The sequence below is a fragment of the Salmo salar genome, chromosome 11 (assembly GCF_965601325.2).
Source record: "Salmo salar chromosome 11, fSalSal1, whole genome shotgun sequence".
NCBI lineage: Eukaryota > Metazoa > Chordata > Actinopteri > Salmoniformes > Salmonidae > Salmo > Salmo salar.
This window is the reverse complement of record NC_138301.1, coordinates 32,840,001-32,859,424: the sequence shown is the minus strand read 5'-3', so window position 1 is coordinate 32,859,424 and position 19,424 is coordinate 32,840,001. Positions and strand designations below refer to the sequence as shown.

Below are 19,424 nucleotides of genomic sequence, written 5' to 3'. Positions count from 1 at the left end.
CAAAAGTAGTGCACTAGAAAGAGAATATAGTTCCATTTGGGACCAAGCCAAAAGTATTAGGACTGGATAGAAGCTGTCCCTAATCACTGGTCCAAGGTCAGATTGTTTCACATTCACTAATGGTAAATGTTATTATTGGTGGTAAGGTTATCTGATCCTAGATCTGTTGTTAATAAGGGCTGTATTACTTGTTCAGGCTATAGGTCAGCTAGCCACTGGACGGTCTGAGAGCAGATATAGTTCACGTATTTAATATGAACTTAAAGCTAAAATTCCATGGCAGAATGTTTATAAGTAATACAATAATATAATAACTGCTATTATTTCCATAACCCATTCATGACCACAGCTTGCCTTTGGCTTTGGACAAAAAAAGAAACATATGTTCAGTGCTGAATTCCTTTATTTGTCTTTTACAGGGTTTGACAATTTAAACTTATTCCAAGTTTCTTAATGGTGAACACATTCACTTAGTACAGCTACCAGGAATTATACACACAGTCCAGTTCTCCTGATGTACACACGGGAGGAGAGAGGAGAAAGAAGTGAACAGAAGCGAGGAGATGGAGAGGAGAAGAGCAGAGTTCAGCATCTCTACCACAGGTGGACTGTAGTCTGAAGATCATTAGATCAATGAGATGTGTCGGTTAGTGATGATGTCGTGACTTGATGTGATACTTTAGCATTGACCTCAATTGTCAAAACCATAAAAAGGGAGATTTTAATTATCTATTAATTATCTATTTTAATAACCATCTGGAGATGTTAAAATGTAAATCTCAAATGAGGTGAAGACCGGTCGTACCACAGAATGTCTACATGAACAAGCCTGTCTGAGGCACACAGCATGTACAGAGTGTCTACATGAACAAGCCTGTCTGAGGCACACAGCATATACAGAGTGTCTACATGAACAAGCCTGTCTGAGGCACACAGCATATACAGAGTGTCTACATGAACAAGCCTGTCTGAGGCACACAGCATATACAGAGTGTCTACATGAACAAGCCTGTCTGAGGCACACAGCATGTACAGAGTGTCTACATGAACAAGCCTGTCTGAGGCACACGGCATGTACAGAGTGGGACACTATAAGGGAAGAGGAGAGCGGGAAGAGTGGTCCATCTACACTGCTTAAATAAGGCTTATCATAGAAATGGAGTAAGGGTACATACCAAATGGCACCCTTTTCCCTATGGGCCCTGGTCAAAAGTTGTGCACTATCTAGTGAATATGGTACCATTTGGGACAGTCACTAAGACTATAGCCTTCTACTGTGTAAATGACTACAGCTAGATGACCTCTCTGGAGGAACATAAACCACATGATGATCAAAGAAATGAGAATCATATCAGATAGTTAACTTACTTTATCAGCGTTTACTAACTTGTTCAGTAAATATTTCAAAAAGTGCAACTAGACAGAAAGCAAAACAATCCTTCCATCCCAGCCTCTGAAATAAGATCTAAGGACAACTTGTCAAAACATTCAATAATAATAATGCTACTTTTTAAAACAGTAGTTGTGTAACAGACAGACACAAAGACAGGAGATGATAGTGTTTTTAACATCATATGTAAGGCTTTGTTCCAAACATGAGTAACAATGAAGTCCTCCTATATGCATGATCAATAACAGCTCTAAAACATTCACAAGGGTAGAACTTGCAGTATTCCACTATCGTTTTCCAGTATCGTCCAAGATGCAGATATGCATTTTAGATCTGGTATCACTATACACATGTTGAACAACTTAAAACGTATTCCTAAAAATCCTTCATTAAAATGCAACGCTGCAAAAATGTTACAAAAAGGCAATTTTTTTATTTTTATACAATACACTCATGGTGGTCCCAATAATAAATATATGATTATTAATTAAATTGCACCACAAAACAAGTTTAAACATGAATTTGACTTCTACATCAACGATAGTAATAATAATATGTTTTTCTGAGCCGCGTGTCTCTCTATAGGCCAGGAAACAAAGTTCAAAGGGTCAGGGCTGGTAGGCAAATAAAGGTCACGGTAAATAATAAGGTTCACGGTAAAATAAGGTTGAAGGTTAAACAATAAGGCTGATGGTTAAATAAAGTTGATGGTTGATGAGCAGTTAGGGTATGGGTGAACACTGATGGCACAAGTAAGGAAGAGAGGCAACGATGATGATAAATGTAGTTCTATCCTTTCTGTCCCTCAGCGGTTGACCAGTCAGAGGTTAGAAGGACCTTAGTAGTAGTGAATAGAATGTTTGTAGATCTTCTTTGATTCTATAGAACATCTGGCAGAACGTCTGGTTCTATAGAAGTCACAGTCATGTTACGTAGTGTCCAACGTCGCCCTCTCCTGGTCACTATCTGGTGCTGAGTAACAACATGGCTGCTTTCTCTAAAAGTAGAGCCATGAAAACAGACTTGGCTGATGTTGGGACACAGTGAAGAGGGGGTTTGGGAGACAGTGAAGGAATTGTTATTGTAGGTTAGTAGGGAATGAAAGAAGGGGGTAAGCGATAGAGTAGGTTAGAGTAGAGACTGTAGCCAGGGCATGTAATAGTTTGTCTACAAAGCAGTGATTTAGTTTCTGGAGTAAAGCTGGCATGACAGCATTATCATACAGGCTGTAGGGAAAAAACATTCAAGACATGGTTGATATTGAGTCTAAATGTGATGGATTATGAGAGCAACTACAGTAAAACAGACTGGCTCAGTGGTAACCAGGTTTAGTAACACACACAACCTCTTTCCAAGGCTATAATACTGAAAGGAATACCTACAGAGAGTGGAGCAGACAGAGTGGTGGGGCGAGGACATGTAGATATTTAGAAGTGAAGATATGTAGTAGTTGGTACTGCAGGAGTTCCAACTCTTTTGGTCCGCAGACCCATTTTGATCTAAAAAAAAAAATCACGACTCCACCATGTAGAAAAAAGTGATGTAATCAACGCTAATGTAAACTTATTGTTTTAGCTGATTTAGTTCCTGGTCTTGTCCACTCTGTCCTAATGAGGCTTCTGGCCATTGTAGAGGGAAACAGAAGACACATACGTGTTCCTGAGAGTCTTATCTTTCAGTGATGGGGTCATAATATTTTGTATCTTGAACCGTTTAAAAGATAGAGCCACATTTGTAGGAAGAGAACAGAAACCGCTCTGTTTATTACAACTGTATCTAGAGGCTACCGGAGGTTACTGACGTAACCCTGGTTCTATGAACATAGCGCGGTTTTATTGTATTTTTTTTTACCCCATTTTTAAAAAGCAGGCGACCCCACATGGGGCCGCGACCAATCGTTTTGGGAAACGCTGTGGTAGTGGATATGTAGGATCCAGTGTGCTTCTGTTTTTAACAACAGTCACTAGTGTGTGTTTGTGTGAGTTAGTGAGTTCTCTTGTAGGGGTTTTGGAACCAAACTACTTAGTTAAAGTGGAGAAGCAAGTACAGTAGCTGAAGCCGTCTAAACCTGATAGGTATGGGGATAAAACTATCTAAACTACTCGTCCAGTCTAGCCATCTATTGCAAGTCTAATCCTCTATCTATTTCAACCACTGTTCCAGTCTAATCCTCCATCTATTTCAACCTCTGTTCCAGTCTAATCCTCCATCTATTTCAACCTCTGTTCCAGTCTAATCCTCCATCTATTTCAACCTCTGTTCCAGTCTAATCCTCTAATCCTCTATCTATTTCAACCTCTGTTCCAGTCTAATCCTCTAATCCTCTATCTATTTCAACCTCTGTTCCAGTCTAATCCTCTATCTATTTCAACCTCTGTTCCAGTCTAATCCTCTATCTATTTCAACCTCTGTTCCAGTCTAATCCTCTATCTATTTCAACCTCTGTTCCAGTCTAATCCTCTATCTATTTCAACCTCTGTTCCAGTCTAATCCTCTATCTATTTCAACCTCTGTTCCAGTCTAATCCTCCATTTTAACCTCTGTTCCAGTCTAATCCTCCATTTCAACCTCTGTTCCAGTCTAATCCTCCATTTCAACCTCTGTTCCAGTCTAATCCTCCATTTCAACCTCTGGTGCAGCGGTGCTAAAGTGCAGCTCTACTAGAGAAGCAGGTTACACAGGACCAAGCTACGGCAGAGAGATCTTAAAGCACAATACATCATGAGCTAAACAAATAAAAACCTACATTACATAGCGCTAATTAAATGAGACTACATAGTTCATCTGCTATAGACATAATTCTAATACTATAGGACTCTAGTGGTCTTTCCACGGCCATACTTCTCTCCGGTCTGGAACCGGTCTAGAACCAGTCTGGAACCAGTCTGGAACCAGTCTGGAAAGCTGGAGAGATAAGCCTACATGTCTATGGTATCCATGTTTTCTGTCTGCAAAGAAAAACGTATTTTAGGAAAGGGAGTGAGATAAATGCAATAAATAAAACACCCTAGTGTGATATATATTTATATATTCATATTTATATGTATTTATATATGTATAAAAGTATGGTACAGACAATGGGTACTGCACTTGGCTTGACTGTGTTCAGTGGGTGACTTGATAACGATGTACTCAGAACTGATGCTAGCTAGATAACTGTAGAAGCGTTAGCATCCTATCATAACACAACAGATGCTAGCTAGATAACTGTAGAAGCGTTAGCATCCTATCATAACACAACAGATGCTAGCTGAGCTCAGCTGAAGGAGCTAGCTAGCTGTGATGCTAGCCCTGGACAGCTAGCTTAAGTGTACCGTAATACATTCCTATGGGAGAACCGGACTGCTAGAAAACACTACACGATTGAGAAGAGAACACAGAGGAGAAAAGGGGACTGGGGGAACACGGTACTAGGTGTTAAATGGGGTTTTAGGTGGGGAGTGTAGCTTAGTAAAAGGGGGTAAGATAGGAGAAAAGGTGGCCTGTAGCGGTGCATTCTCTTAGAGTTGAGCATTTGTACACGCGGAGGAGGATGGGCTTTCAACTACTGACATAAAGACTACCGTAGGGTGGAAGCTGAGTGTGTGTATGTGTGTGTGTACTGTATGTAAGTGTTTGGATGTGTTAGGAAGAGAATGGTTTGTGATTGCATGTGTACCTATGTATAGCCTATCTATTAGTTGTGTGTTAGACGCGGGTAAGGAAGGCTAGGTTGAGGGAGCCTGGTATTTGGATAGTCTCCAGGGCCAGAGAGGAGGGGTTGAAAGGGAAGGTGACTGGGTAGATAATCTTAGTGTCCATCAACAGCTGAGGAGTCTCACAGCGGTCCCGCAAACGAGTCTGAGAGACACAGAGAGAGAGAGAGACACAGAGAGAGAGACACACAGAGAGAGAGACACACAGAGAGACAGACACAGAGAGAGAGAGACACACAGAGAGAGAGACACACAGAGAGACACACAGAGAGAGAGAGACACACACAGAGAGAGAGAGAGAGAGGCACAGAGAGAGAGAGAGAGAAAATATATACATTAGTTACAGTTACTTATATGCACAGACAGACAGACAGACAGACAGACAGACAGACAGACAGACAGACAGACAGACAGACAGACAGACAGACAGACAGACAGACAGACAGACAGACAGACAGACAGACAGACAGACAGACAGACAGACAGACAGACAGACAGACAGAGACAGGTCTAACCTGTATGGTTCGTATGAAGGTAACAGACACCCTCTCTTCAAACTCGTTGACTGGAGTGTACAGGTTCAACACCTTCACAATCTGGGAACACAGAAACACAGAGACAAACTTCATTAGTTGAACCTTGAACTATTAACTCAACTGATCCCCTGTCCCATTCTCCGCAGTGGCTTGACTGGTAAGTTGAGTACCTGAGGGCTGGGTTTGGTTAGTTTAGTACCTGAGTGGTAGAGGGGGCTGTGATTGACTAGTTCAGGACCTAAGTGGTAGAGAGGGCTGTGATTGGTTAGTTCAGTACCTGAGTGGTAGAGAGGGCTGTGATTGGTTAGTTTAGTATATGAGCAGAATAGTGAGCTGTGATTGGTTACCTGAGATGTGGACAGGCTGTTGCACATGGAGCAGATGGCCTCAGCGTCTTCGTCCGTCTTCTTCTTGACTTGCAGCAGCTGAGCAGCCTGAATCAGAGGCTCCAGAGTCTCCTTGGCTCCACACAGCATCAGAGACTTGTCACGCAGCCACTCCTCCAGCTGACTCACGTTATACCTGGTACACCACATTATATACGTTACACACACACTCTCTATAAAACCCAGTCTGTCTATACATACTAAGACATGACAGCCTCGCTGAACCGACCTGATCTGCATGCCTTTGCTCCAGGAGCACATGTCTTTACGCAGCAGCAGATTGTTGAGAGTCACAGCTCCAATGATGTAGAACTGCTGCTTCACAACCTGGGTCAGAACACAACCACGGGTCAGAACACAACCTGGGGTCAGAACACAACCTGGGTCAGAACACAACCTGGAGTCAGAACACAACCTGGGGTCAGAACACAACCTGGGGTCAGAACACAACCTGGGTCAGAACACAACCTGGGGTCAGAACACAACACCACGGGTCAGAACACAACCTGGGTCAGAACACAACCTGGGTCAGAACACAACCACGGGTCAGAACACAACCTGGGTCAGAACACAACCTGGGGTCAGAACACAACCACGGGTCAGAACACAACCACGGGTCAGAACACAACCTGGGGTCAGAACACAACCTGGGACCAGAACACAACCTGGGGCCAGAACACAACCTGGGTCAGAACACAACCTGGGGTCAGAACACAACCAAGGGTCAGAACACAACCACGGGTCAGAACACAACCACGGGTCAGAACACAACCTGGGGCCAGAACACAACCTGGGGCCAGAACACAACCACGGGTCAGAACACAACCACGGGTCAGAACACAACCACGGGTCAGAACACAACCTGGGGTCAGAACACAACCTGGGGCCAGAACACAACCACGGGTCAGAACACAACCACGGGTCAGAACACAACCTGGAGTCAGAACACAACCTGGAGTCAGAACACAACCTGGGGTCAGAACACAACCTGGAGTCAGAACACAACCTGGAGTCAGAACACAACCTGGGATCAGAACACAACCTGGGGTCAGAACACAACCTGGGGTCAGAACAAAACCAATGGTCAGGGTAGGAACACACACACAGACCTGTTTGATGAGTTCAGGGTCGGTGCCGTGCTGACACATGGTGGAGTGGAAAGCGCTGAGCTGGCGTAAGATGGATTCCAGCGTGTAGGTTCCCTCGTCAGCGATGCTCGATGTCCGTTTACGCAGACCGGTTGGCTTAACCCCCGACACACCCTGGATGGTCTCATGCTCCAACATACCAGAGACTGGAGAGCAGAGGAGCGGTCAGAGAGTGACTGTGTCTCACACACACACACACACACACACACACACACACACACACACACACACACACACACACACACACACACACACCACACACACCACACACACACACACACACACACACACACACACACACACACACACACACACACACACACACACACACACACACACACACACCACTGAGTGGGGCAGCGGTCTAAGGCCCTGCATCTCAGTGCAAGAAGCTTCACTACATTCCCTGGTTCGAATCCAGGCTGTATCACATCTGGTCGTGATTGGGAGTCCCACAGGGCGGCGAACAATTGGCCCAGCGTCGTCCGGGTTTGGACGTCATTGTAAATAAGAATTTGTTCTTAACTGACTTGCCTAGTTAAATAAAGGTTCAATAAAAACACACACAGTGGTGTACTCACCAATCATGGGCTGTAGGATGCTCTCCATGCATTTGATGAGCTGCTGGTAGATCTGAATGGCCAGGTCACTGAGGACCTGACGGTACTCAGCCAGGTCAAAGTTAGACAGGCAGTGATCATTCTGCTTAGGAGTGTTGTGCTTCATAAACGACTGCAGGAACAGAGAGGAGGAGGAAGAGAGAAACAGATACAAACACACAAGTTGGAGCATCGCAAGAATAAAGTGTGTCTGTGTTTTGGGGTGTACCTGACCTCCGCTGTACCGTTTCAGACTGTCTGTGTGTGTGTGTGTGTGTGTGTGTGTGTGTGTGTGTGTGTGTGTGTGTGTGTGTGTGTGTGTGTGTGTGTGTGTGTGTGTGTGTGTGTGTGTGTGTGTGTGTGCTGGGTCCGGTCTCACCTCATCTCCGCTGTACTGTTTGAGACAGTGTAGGAAGCGGCAGGTGTTGGACAGCCAGAAAGAGACCGTCTCAAAGTCATCCCCCCGTTTCTAACAGAGATAAAATGACAATATAGATACTAGTGTAATTACAGTGTTACTACACAAATATAGGAGCAACTTAATGTAGTTTTACTGACATCATAGGGTGTGCGCCCCACATTACATCCTTCCTATACCCTATATAGTGCACTACTTTAAACCAGAGCCCTGCGCACCTTGAGTATCTTCTTGATGCTGTTGATGGTGGATGTGAGCAGCGTTCTGACCTTCTGGTCATCGTTGACATAGTCAGCATGCCTCAGACACATGAACAGGATGTAGGCTGGCAGGCCTGGGATCAGATTCACCGCTACACCACGAGGCTTCAACTCTGTTACAGATATTCACTGTTACAATAGACTATTGGATTATCTATGTATAAACAGAAAAACTTCTCTCTAACACTCATAGAGAGGTAGAGGTAGAGAAAGAAAGGTAGAGAAAGAAAGGTAGAGAGAGAGGGGTAGAGAAAGAAAGGTAGAGAGAGAGGTAGAGAAAGAAAGGTAGAGAGAGAGAGGTAGAGAAACAAAGGTAGAGAGGGAGAGGTAGAGAAAGAAAGGTAGAGAGAGAGAGGTAGAGAAACAAAGGTAGAGAGGGAGAGGTAGAGAAAGAAAGGTAGAGAGAGAGAGGTAGAGAAAGAAAGGTAGAGAGAGGGGTAGAGTAAGAAAGGTAGAGAGAGGTGTAGAGAAAGAAAGGTAGAGAGAGAGGGGTAGAGAAAGAAAGGTAGAGAGAGAGGGGTAGAGAAAGAAAGGTAGAGAGAGAGAGGTAGAGAAAGAAAGGTAGAGAGAGAGAGAGAGGTAGAGAAAGAAAGGTAGAGAGAGAGAGAGAGGTAGAGAAAGAAAGGTAGAGAGAGAGAGGTAGAGAGAGAGAGAGAGGTAGAGAAAGAAAGGTAGAGAGAGAGAGAGAGGTAGAGAAAGAGAGAGAGGTAGAGAAAGAAAGGTAGAGAGAGAGAGGTAGAGAGAGAGAGAGGTAGAGAGAGAGAGAGAGAGAGGTAGAGAGAGAGAGGTAGAGAGAGAGGTAGAGAAAGAAAGGTAGAGAGAGAGGTTGAAAGAGAGAGGTAGAGAAAGAAAGGTAGAGAGAGAGAGGTAGAGAAAGAAAGGTAGAGAGAGAGAGGTAGAGAAAGAAAGGTAGAGAGAGAGAGGTAGAGAAAGAAAGGTAGAGAGAGAGGTAGAGAAAGAAAGGTAGAGAGAGAGGTAGAGAAAGAAAGGTAGAGAGAGGTAGAGAAAGAAAGGTAGAGAGAGGGGTAGAGTAAGAAAGGTAGAGAGAGGGGTAGAGAAAGAAAGGTAGAGAAAGAAAGGTAGAGAGAGGGGTAGAGTAAGAAAGGTAGAGAGAGAGGTAGAGTAAGAAAGGTAGAGAGAGAGGGGTAGAGTAAGAAAGGTAGAGAGAGAGGGGTAGAGTAAGAAAGGTAGAGAGAGAGGGGTAGAGTAAGAAAGGTAGAGAGAGAGGTAGAGAGAGTTAAAAGAGAGTGCAAGATTGAGAATGGTTAGAGGTCAGGGTTATAGGTCAGTAGAGGTTATATACCCAGTATGAGGTTCTTAACCAGTTTCAGCTCATCCTCCTTCTTGTACTCCAACATTCCCTGGAAGTCTTTCTCGCGACGAGGAATGTTCACCGGACGGACCGTCTCTTCAACCATCTGACCCGGAGATATAGTCTCAACATGGCCAGCTACACACACGGTCAGATAACACAAATTCAGGTCCAACAGACACCCATCTACAAAGACGGTCAGGTACGTCTCCTTCCTTACCTCCCATTTCTCCAATCTTCTTCGAGAACACCTTCAGCTGTTTCTTAAGCTTACGGATAGTTTTATCCTGCTTCTCCAGCTGTTCCATGAGGTCCTGAGAGAGAGAGAGAGAGAGAGAGAGAGAGAGAGAGAGAGAGAGAGAGAGAGAGAGAGAGAGAGAGAGAGAGAGAGAGAGAGAGAGAGAGAGAGAGAGAGAGAGAGAGAGAGAGAGAGAGAGAGAGAGAGAGAGAGAGAGAGAGAGAGAGAGAGAGAGAGAGAGAGAGAGAGAGAGAGAGAGAGAGAGAGAGAGAGAGAGAGAGAGAGAGAGAGAGAGAGAGAGAAGAGAGAGAGAGAGAGAGAGAGAGAGAGAGAGAGAGAGAGAGAGGAGAGAGAGAGAGAGAGAGAGAGGCAATAGTCGATCAGTTTATCAAAGCCAAGGGATCAGCGGTCAAACAGGAAGCTGACAATGGTCAAAGTTCAGACAAAAAACAGGCTCCCTTACCCAGTGGGTTGGAGAGAGAGAGGGGGTTGATTTAAAACAGGGGTACTTATTTGGTCCTCTGTGGGGTTAGAGAGAGGGGGGGTGCTAATTTGAAACAAGGCCTGGCTGTATGTTAACAGAGAGAAGAGGTGCTGGGTTTAACACATTGACCTCCTGTGTGAGTTAGAGAGAAGAGGTGCTCTGCTGGATTTGTCTGTTGTGGGTTAACAGAGTTAAAGTAGAAATCTGACACACACCAAACTTTGTTAGTGGTCACACACGTGCAGAGAAACACACACAATGTCCTTAGACTCGACATACAACCATCCGTCGTAATATGTTGACTTTGGCGCTGCGATATGCTGTTGGATCCTCAGTCCTCAGCATCTCCTGTTAGGTGACATCCACACACATCAGAGGGTGTTCTCACAGGACACACACACATCAGAGGGTGTTCTCACAGAACACACACACATCAGAGGATGTTCTCACAGGACACACACACATCAGAGGGTGTTCTCACAGGACACACACATCAGAGGGTGTTCTCACAGGACACACACATCAGAGGGTGTTCTCACAGGACACACACACATCAGAGGGTGTTCTCACAGGACACACACACATCAGAGGGTGTTCTCACAGGACACACACATCAGAGGGTGTTCTCACAGGACACACACACATCAGAGGGTGTTCTCACAGGACACACACACATCAGAGGGTGTTCTCACAGGACACACACACATCAGAGGGTGTTCTCACAGGACACACACACATCAGAGGGTGTTCTCACAGGACACATACACATCAGAGGGTGTTCTCACAGGACACACACATCAGAGGGTGTTCTCACAGGACACACACACATCAGAGGGTGTTCTCACAGGATACACACATCAGAGGGTGTTCTCACAGGACACACACACCAGAGGGTGTTCTCACAGGACACACACATCAGAGGGTGTTCTCACAGGACACACACACATCAGAGGGTGTTCTCACAGGACACACACATCAGAGGGTGTTCTCACAGGACACACACATCAGAGGGTGTTCTCACAGGACACACACACCAGAGGGTGTTCTCACAGGACACACACACCAGAGGGTGTTCTCACAGAACACACACACATCAGAGGGTGTTCTCACAGAACACACACACATCAGAGGGTGTTCTCACGGGACACACACACACACACATCAGGGTGGTGTCGGACACACACCCCCTCAGTAAAACAGTAAGTATCACAGTAACACTAGCGACCAATAAGGGAAGTGCTGGTTGATGGCAGCAGGTTGTCTTGGTGATCTGGTCTGAATATGTATCTGTTTTTTCATTCATCTATGACCTTTTGAACGCTTAAATAATTTCATAAAAGTATTACAATTTGTGTTTTAAAATGTGTGTGTGCATGTGTGTGTGACTGCATGTGTGTACACGTTTGCATGTTTGTAAGCGTGTGTATACACTGGGTGTACAAAACAGGAAGGACACCTTCCTAACATTGAGTTGCCCCTCCCCTTTTCCCCTCAGAACAGCCTTAATGTGTTAGGTGTCAAAAGCATTCCACAGGGATGGTGGCCCATGTTGACTACAATGGTTCCCACAGTTGTGTCAAGTTGGCTGGATGTCCCTTGGGTGGTGAACCATTCTTGATATACACGGGAAACTGTTGAGCATGAAAAACCCAGCAGCATTGCAGTTCTTGACACAAACTGGTGCACCTGACACCTACTACCATACCTTGTTCAAAGGCACTTAAATATTTTGTCTCACCCATTCACCCTCTGAATGGTGCACACACAATCCATGTATCGATTGTCTAAAGTCTTGCAAATCCTTCTTTAACCTGTCTCCTCCCCTTCATCTACACTGATTGAAGTGGATTTAACAGGTGACATCAATATGGGATCATAGCTTTCACCTGGATTCACCTGGTCAGTCTGTGTCATGGAAAGAGCAGGTGTCCTTAATGTTTTGTACACTCCGTGTATGTGTGAGTGTATACGTGTGTGTATATATGTGTGTGTAAGTGTGTAACGTACCAGGTTTTCGTTGGTGAGTCGTGTGATCTCATGCTGTAGACTAGCCTCTATGCGTGCCTCTGGTGGGAGCTGCAGGTTCTGGGCTAGCAGCTGTTGTTGACGGTTATTCTCCTCTTTAACACTCTGTAACTCCCCTCGCAACACCTCCACCTCGTTGTCATAGCTATGCCTCTGCTGCTGCATCTGGCCCTCCAACAGTCTGAGAGGAGGGGATGGAGAGAGAAGAAGAGAATCATTCTTCAACTACTATAGGAGGTTGGGGAAGCGTGAAGGAGAAAATATGGGATGGAGGGAGGAAGAGCAAACAGCCCGACACCACCCCCGGTCCACACACACACACACACACACACACACACACACACACACACACGGTTAACCTGTTGGTCTCCTTTAACCCTTCATATACCAGCCACAGCTCTCCGTCCTCATTCAGCCTATGGAAGTCAGCAGTGGGGGATCTAACAAACAAACACAAAGGAAAGAAAGGGAACAGAAAAAAGGATAAACAAAGAGGGGGATGAGGGATGATGGTGGACTAGAGGAGATGGGTGGTGGTGGACTAGAGGAGTTGGGGTGGTGGACTAGAGGTGATGGGGTGGTGGTGGACTAGAGGAGATGGGTGGTGGTGGACTAGAGGATGTGGGGTGGTGGTGGACAGAGGAGGTGGGGAGGTGGTGGACTAGAGGAGGTGGGGTGGTGGTGGACAGAGGAGGTGGGGAGGTGGTGGACTAGAGGAGGTGGGGTGGTGGTGGACTAGAGGAGATGGGTGGTGGTGGACTAGAGGAGGTGGGGTGGTGGTGGACTAGAGGAGGTGGGGAGGTGGTGGACTAGAGGAGGTGGGGTGGTGGTGGACTAGAGGAGGTGGGGTGGTGGTGGACTAGAGGAGATGGGTTGGTGGTGGACTAGAGGAGATGGGTGGTGGTGGACTAGAGGAGGTGGGGTGGTGGTGGACTAGAGGAGATGGGTGGTGGTGGACTAGAGGAGATGGGTGGTGGTGGACTAGAGGAGGTGGGGTGGTGGTGGACTAGAGGAGGTGGGGTGGTGGTGGACTAGAGGAGGTGGGGTGGTGGTGGACTAGAGGAGGTGGGGTGGTGGTGGACTAGAGGAGGTGGGGTGGTGGTGGACTAGAGGAGATGGGTGGTGGTGGACTAGAGGAGGTGGGGTGGTGGTGGACAGAGGAGGTAGGGAGGTGGTGGACTAGAGGAGGTGGAGTGGTGGTGGACTAGAGGAGATGGGTGGTGGTGGACTAGAGGAGGTGGGGTGGTGGTGGACTAGAGGAGGTGGGGAGGTGGTGGACTAGAGGAGGCGGGGTGGTGGTGGACTAGAGGAGGAGGGGTGGTGTTGGACTATAGGAGGTGGGGTGGTGGTGGACTAGAGGAGGTGGTGGACTAGAGGAGGTGGGGTGGTGGTGGACTAGAGGAGGAGGGGTGGTGTTGGACTAGAGGAGGTGGGGTGGTGGTGGACTAGAGGAGGTGGGGTGGTGGTGGACAAGAGGAGGTGGGGTGGTGGTGGACTAGAGGAGGTGGGGTGGTGGTGGACTAGAGGAGGTGGGGTGGTGGTGGACTAGAGGAGATGGGTGGTGGTGGACCAGAGGAGGTGGGGTGGTGGTGGACTAGAGCAGATGGGTGGTGGTGGACTAGAGGAGGTGGGGTGGTGGTGGACTAGAGGAGGTGGGGTGGTGGTGGACAAGAGGAGGTGGGGTGGTGGTGGACTAGAGGAGGTGGGGTGATGGTGGACTAGAGGAGGTGGGGTGGTGGTGGACTAGGGGAGGTGGGGTGGTGGTGGACTAGAGGAGGTGGGGTGGTGGTGGACTAGAGGAGGTGGGGTGGTGGTGGACTAGAGGAGGTGGGGTGGTAGTGGACTAGAGGAGGTGGGGTGGTGGTGGACTAGAGGAGGTGGGTGGTGGTGGACTAGAGGAGGTGGGGTGGTGGTGGACTAGAGGAGGTGGGGGCGGTGGTGGACTAGAGGAGGTGGGGTGGTGGTGGACTAGAGGAGGTGGGTGGTGGTGGACTAGAGGAGGTGGGGTGATGGTGGACTAGAGGAGGTGGGGGCGGTGGTGGACTAGGGGAGGTGGGGTGGTGGTGGACTAGGGGAGGTGGGGAGGTGGTGGACTAGAGGAGGTGGGGTGGTGGTGGACTAGGGGAGGAGGGGTGGTGGTGGACTAGGGGAGGAGGGGTGGTGGTGGACTAGAGGAGGTGGGGTGGTGGTGGACTAGAGGAGGTGGGGTGGTGGTGGACTAGGGGAGGAGGGGTGGTGGTGGACTAGAGGAGGTGGGGTGGTGGTGGACTAGAGGAGGTGGGGTGGTGGTGGACTAGAGGAGGTGGGGTGGTGGTGGACTAGAGGAGGAGGGGTGATGGTGGACTAGAGGAGGTGGGGTGGTGGTGGACTAGAGGATTTGGGGGTGGTGGTGGACTAGAGGAGGTGGAGTGGTGGTGGACTAGGGGAGGTGGGGTGGTGGTGGACTAGAGGAGGTGGGGTGGTGGTGGAGGAGGTGGGGTGGTGGTGGACTAGGGGAGGTGGGGGTGGTGGTGGACTAGAGGAGGTGGGGTGGTGGTGGACTAGAGGAGGTGGGGTGGTGGTGGACTAGAGGAGGAGGGGTGATGGTGGACTAGGGGAGGTGGGGTGGTGGTGGACTAGAGGAGGTGGGGTGGTGGTGGAGGAGGTGGGGTGGTGGTGGACTAGGGGAGGTGGGGGTGGTGGTGGACTAGAGGAGGTGGGGTGGTGGTGGACTAGAGGAGGTGGGGTGGTGGTGGACTAGGGGAGGAGGGGTGATGGTGGACTAGAGGAGGTGGGGTGGTGGTGGACTAGAGGAGGTGGGGTGGTGGTGGACTAGAGGAGGTGGGGTGGTGGTGGACTAGAGGAGGAGGGGTGGTGGTGGACTAGGGGAGGAGGGGTGATGGTGGACTAGGGGAGGAGGGGTGATGGTGGACTAGGGGAGGAGGGGTGGTGGTGGACTAGAGGAGGTGGGGTGGTGGTGGACTAGAGGAGGTGGGGTGGTGGTGGACTAGGGGAGGAGGGGTGGTGGTGGACTAGAGGAGGTGGGGTGGTGGTGGACTAGAGGAGGAGGGGTGGTGGTGGACTAGGGGAGGAGGGGTGATGGTGGACTAGGGGAGGAGGGGTGATGGTGGACTAGGGGAGGAGGGGTGGTGGTGGACTAGGGGAGGAGGGGTGATGGTGGACTAGGGGAGGAGGGGTGGTGGTGGACTAGAGGAGGTGGGGGTGGTGGTGGACTAGAGGAGGAGGGGTGGTGGTGGACTAGGGGAGGAGGGGTGATGGTGGACTAGGGGAGGAGGGGTGATGGTGGACTAGGGGAGGAGGGGTGATGGTGGACTAGAGGAGGTGGGGTGGTGGTGGACTAGGGGAGGAGGGGTGATGGTGGACTAGAGGAGGAGGGGTGATGGTGGACTAGGGGAGGAGGGGTGATGGTGGACTAGAGGAGATGGGGTGGTGCAGTTTCATGCTGTGTGTGTGTGTGTGTGTGTGTGTGTGTGTGTGTGTGTGTGTGTGTGTCAGCTTGTGCTTATTATTCTGAATCAATGTGTGTTTACAACAGGGGTTGGAACCAGTTCAGGGAACAGAACCGACAACTGGAATATAAAGACATTTTTTCAAGGAACAGAATCAGAACAAAAGTGATCTATACTACATTGTTTTTTAGTCCCACAAAAAAACGTAACAAAGTGCATATGCATAGCCCTCACACTGTCACTCAGAAAAGTATTCCAGTGTCCGCCTGACAGAAAAGTATTCCAGTGTCCGCCTGACAGAAAAGTATTCCAGTGTCTGACTGACAGAAAAGTATTCCAGTGTGCGCGTGTGTAGGCTACCTGCTCCTTCCCCTCTGAAGCATAGTCTAGTAGCCTACTGACGTTACAAGTCTGATTCAGAAATTAGGGAAGAGAGATTTTTTATTAGAGAAGAATGGATTAACCTTTTCAGTGCTAGTTAACGATACTATAGTTACCATGTTTCATGTTTCCACCCCCACCCGGAAAATTTCAGTCGCATCCAACGCCCTACATTCGTCTGTCCAATGCATGTAAATAGCTTGCCCGCTCCATAGCAACCTGCTATATCCTCACTGATTGGTGAAGTAATTTAATGTCGAGCTAAATGTTAAAAGAAAGTTAATTTCAGAGGTTTATAAAGGAACAGAAAGGAATGATATTAATCTTAGCTTTTTGTTGGGTTCGAACCAGTTCAGAACTTTATTTTGCTGGTCGGAACAAAAAAATGTATGTTTCTGTTCAGAACAAAACAATTGGAAAATAATTTAGGTTCCAACCCCTGGTAGAGAACAAGCAAAATGATCACAATCTGAAATGACAAGGATTCTGAATGCAACGTAACACACAGGGTGGTAGCAACATGATGGAACTAACAAAACACAACACAGGGTGGTAGCAACATGATGGAACTAACAAAACACAACACAGGGTGGTAGCAACATGATGGAACTAACAAAACACAACACAGGGAAACACGCGGTTGGTAAAGATGCAGGTTTGGTTCCATGCAGAAGACATTTCATAGGAGCTGATTAGTAATTAAGAGTCTGTGCATCATTCATGCCTAACCCTCAACCCATACGGAGGCTAACCTAGTTTAGCTTCAACATGCTAGTTAGATTACCAATGCTATGTAGGCTAACCTAGCTTAGCTTAATTACCATGCTAGTTCGATGACCAATATTACGGAGGCTAACCTAGCTTAGCTTCATCACCATGCTAGTTAGAGGACCAGTGCTAGGGACGCTAACCTATCTTAGCGTCATCATCATACTAGTTAGCAGGCAGCATTCGCCACTTACAGTATAGTACAGGTTAGGCATCGCCCGGCGTGCAAAACAAGCAGACTCATTGCTACAGAAGCAAATCTAGTTTTATCACCTACATAATATATCATTAATATAGATTCAATATCAGCCAGCCATCATCAACTATATTATCCGATCCAATAAAAAGCCTCCGCTCAATCTTGCTCAATCCCCATTGGTCAGCGTGGCCACGCATGCTCCGCCTCATGATGCAAAGGACACATCTGATTGGTTACCTGAGGCGATTAAGGAGCTCATTGGCTTCTAGTGGTTTACGCAAGAACCTGGGAGATCTGCGCAAAACAGAGAGAGGAGTTCACACACACAGTTCTCAAACACACACAGATCTCCCACACACAGTTCTCAAACACACACAGATCTCCCACACACAGTTCTCAAACACACACAGATCTCCCACACACAGTTCTCAAACACATACAGATCTCCCACACACAGTTCTCAAACACATACAGATCTCCCACACACAGTTCTCAAACACATACAGATCTCCCACACACAGTTCTCAAACACATACAGATCTCCCACACACAGTTCTCAAACACACACAGATCTCCCACACACAGTTCTCAAACACACACAGATCTCCCACACACAGTTCTCAAACACATACAGATCTCCCACACACAGTTCTCAAACACACACAGATCTCCCACACACAGTTCTCAAACACACACAGATCTCCCACACACAGTTCTCAAACACACACAGATCTCCCACACACAGTTCTCAAACACACACAGATCTCCCACACACAGTTCTCAAACACATACAGATCTCCCACACACAGTTCTCAAACACACACAGATCTCCCACACACAGTTCTCAAACACACACAGATCTCCCACACACAGTTCTCAAACACACACAGATCTCCCACACACAGTTCTCAAACACACACAGATCTCCCACACACAGTTCTCAAACACATACAGATCTCCCACACACTGAGTGTACACATGGAGTACATCAGACATACTGGTGGGGAGCTTGTACTGTAATGAGTCCTCTGTAGACCTCTGGGGGGAGGAAGGGAAAGAGGGAAGGGGTGACAGACAGAAGGAGATGGGGGAGGGAAAGCAAAAGAGAGAAAGGGAGAGAAAGAAAGCGAGGAGAGAGGAGATACAGAGAGAAGGAGATATAGGGGGAGGGAAAGCGAGAGAGAAAGAGAAAAAGAGAAAGAGAAAGTGAGAGAAAAAGCGAGAGAGAGGAGAAAGAGGGAGAGGGAAAGCAAAAGAGATAGAACGTGAGAGGGGGAAGGAAAGCGGAAGAGAAAGTGAGAGAGGAGAGAAGGAGATACAGAGAGAAGGAGATAGAGGGGGAGAGAAAGCGAGAGAGTATGTGTGAGAGAGAGAAAGCAAGAGAGAGTGGAGATACAGAGAGAAGGAGATAGAGGGGGAGAGAAAGCGAGAGAGTATGTGTGAGAGAGAGAAAGCAAGAGAGAGTGGAGATACAGAGAGAAGGAGATAGAGGGGGAGAGAAAGCGAGAGAGTATGTGTGAGAGAGAGAAAGCAAGAGAGAGTGGAGATACAGAGAGAAGGAGATAGGGGGAGGGAGAGCAAAAGAGAAAAAGAGAGAGAAAGCGAGAGAGAGAGAGAAAGAGAGATGTACCTGTTGGTCTCTTTGAGTCCTAGATAAGCCTGAGTGATTGCACCAGAGTCCTTCATCTTATGGACATCCTCTGCATAGTGCACTGGCTCTGTCATTGTCTCCTGGAGAGAGGGATGACATGGAGGGGGATGAGAGAGAAAGAGAAAATAACCACATTCACATGTAGAGAAGACACAACAGAGAATCAGACAGAGAACAGAGAATCAGACAGAGAACAGAGAATCAGACAGAGAACAGAGAATCAGACAGAGAACAGAGCGTCAGACAGAGAACAGAGAATCAGACAGAGAACAGAGAATCAGACAGAGAACAGAGCGTCAGACAGAGAACAGAGAATCAGACAGAGAACAGAGAATCAGACAGAGAACAGAGAATCAGACAGAGAACAGAGAATCAGACAGAGAACAGAGCGTCAGACAGAGAACAGAGCGTCAGACAGAGAACAGAGAATCAGACAGAGAACAGAGAATCAGACAGAGAACAGAGAATCAGACAGAGAACAGAGA

The 19,424-nt window shown here is 47.7% G+C and overlaps 1 protein-coding gene across 6 annotated transcripts in view; it reads right to left on the bottom strand.

Annotated features, from left to right (window-relative positions):
- Positions 1 to 385: 385 nt before the first annotated feature.
- LOC106595398 (unconventional myosin-Va) overlaps positions 386 to 19,424 on the bottom strand; it is an 85,296-nt gene continuing 66,257 nt past the window's right edge. For 2 of the 6 annotated variants that reach the window (XM_082957855.1, XM_082957856.1), the window contains exons 28-42: positions 18,919 to 19,019; positions 17,526 to 17,582; positions 12,851 to 12,931; positions 12,474 to 12,672; positions 10,746 to 10,814; positions 9,965 to 10,058; positions 9,736 to 9,882; positions 8,391 to 8,545; positions 8,134 to 8,223; positions 7,737 to 7,887; positions 7,117 to 7,301; positions 6,237 to 6,334; positions 5,969 to 6,143; positions 5,601 to 5,681; positions 386 to 5,230 (exon numbers count right to left, since the gene is read on the bottom strand). In XM_082957855.1, the coding sequence (XP_082813981.1) occupies positions 5,078 to 5,230; positions 5,601 to 5,681; positions 5,969 to 6,143; positions 6,237 to 6,334; positions 7,117 to 7,301; positions 7,737 to 7,887; positions 8,134 to 8,223; positions 8,391 to 8,545; positions 9,736 to 9,882; positions 9,965 to 10,058; positions 10,746 to 10,814; positions 12,474 to 12,672; positions 12,851 to 12,931; positions 17,526 to 17,582; positions 18,919 to 19,019 (1,836 nt within the window). In that variant the 3' untranslated portion in view covers positions 386 to 5,077. The remainder of the gene's footprint in view (positions 5,231 to 5,600; positions 5,682 to 5,968; positions 6,144 to 6,236; positions 6,335 to 7,116; positions 7,302 to 7,736; positions 7,888 to 8,133; positions 8,224 to 8,390; positions 8,546 to 9,735; positions 9,883 to 9,964; positions 10,059 to 10,745; positions 10,815 to 12,473; positions 12,673 to 12,850; positions 12,932 to 17,525; positions 17,583 to 18,918; positions 19,020 to 19,424) is intronic. The other 4 variants (XR_014379367.1, XM_082957857.1, XM_082957858.1 and 1 more) reach the window with 4 other exon arrangements.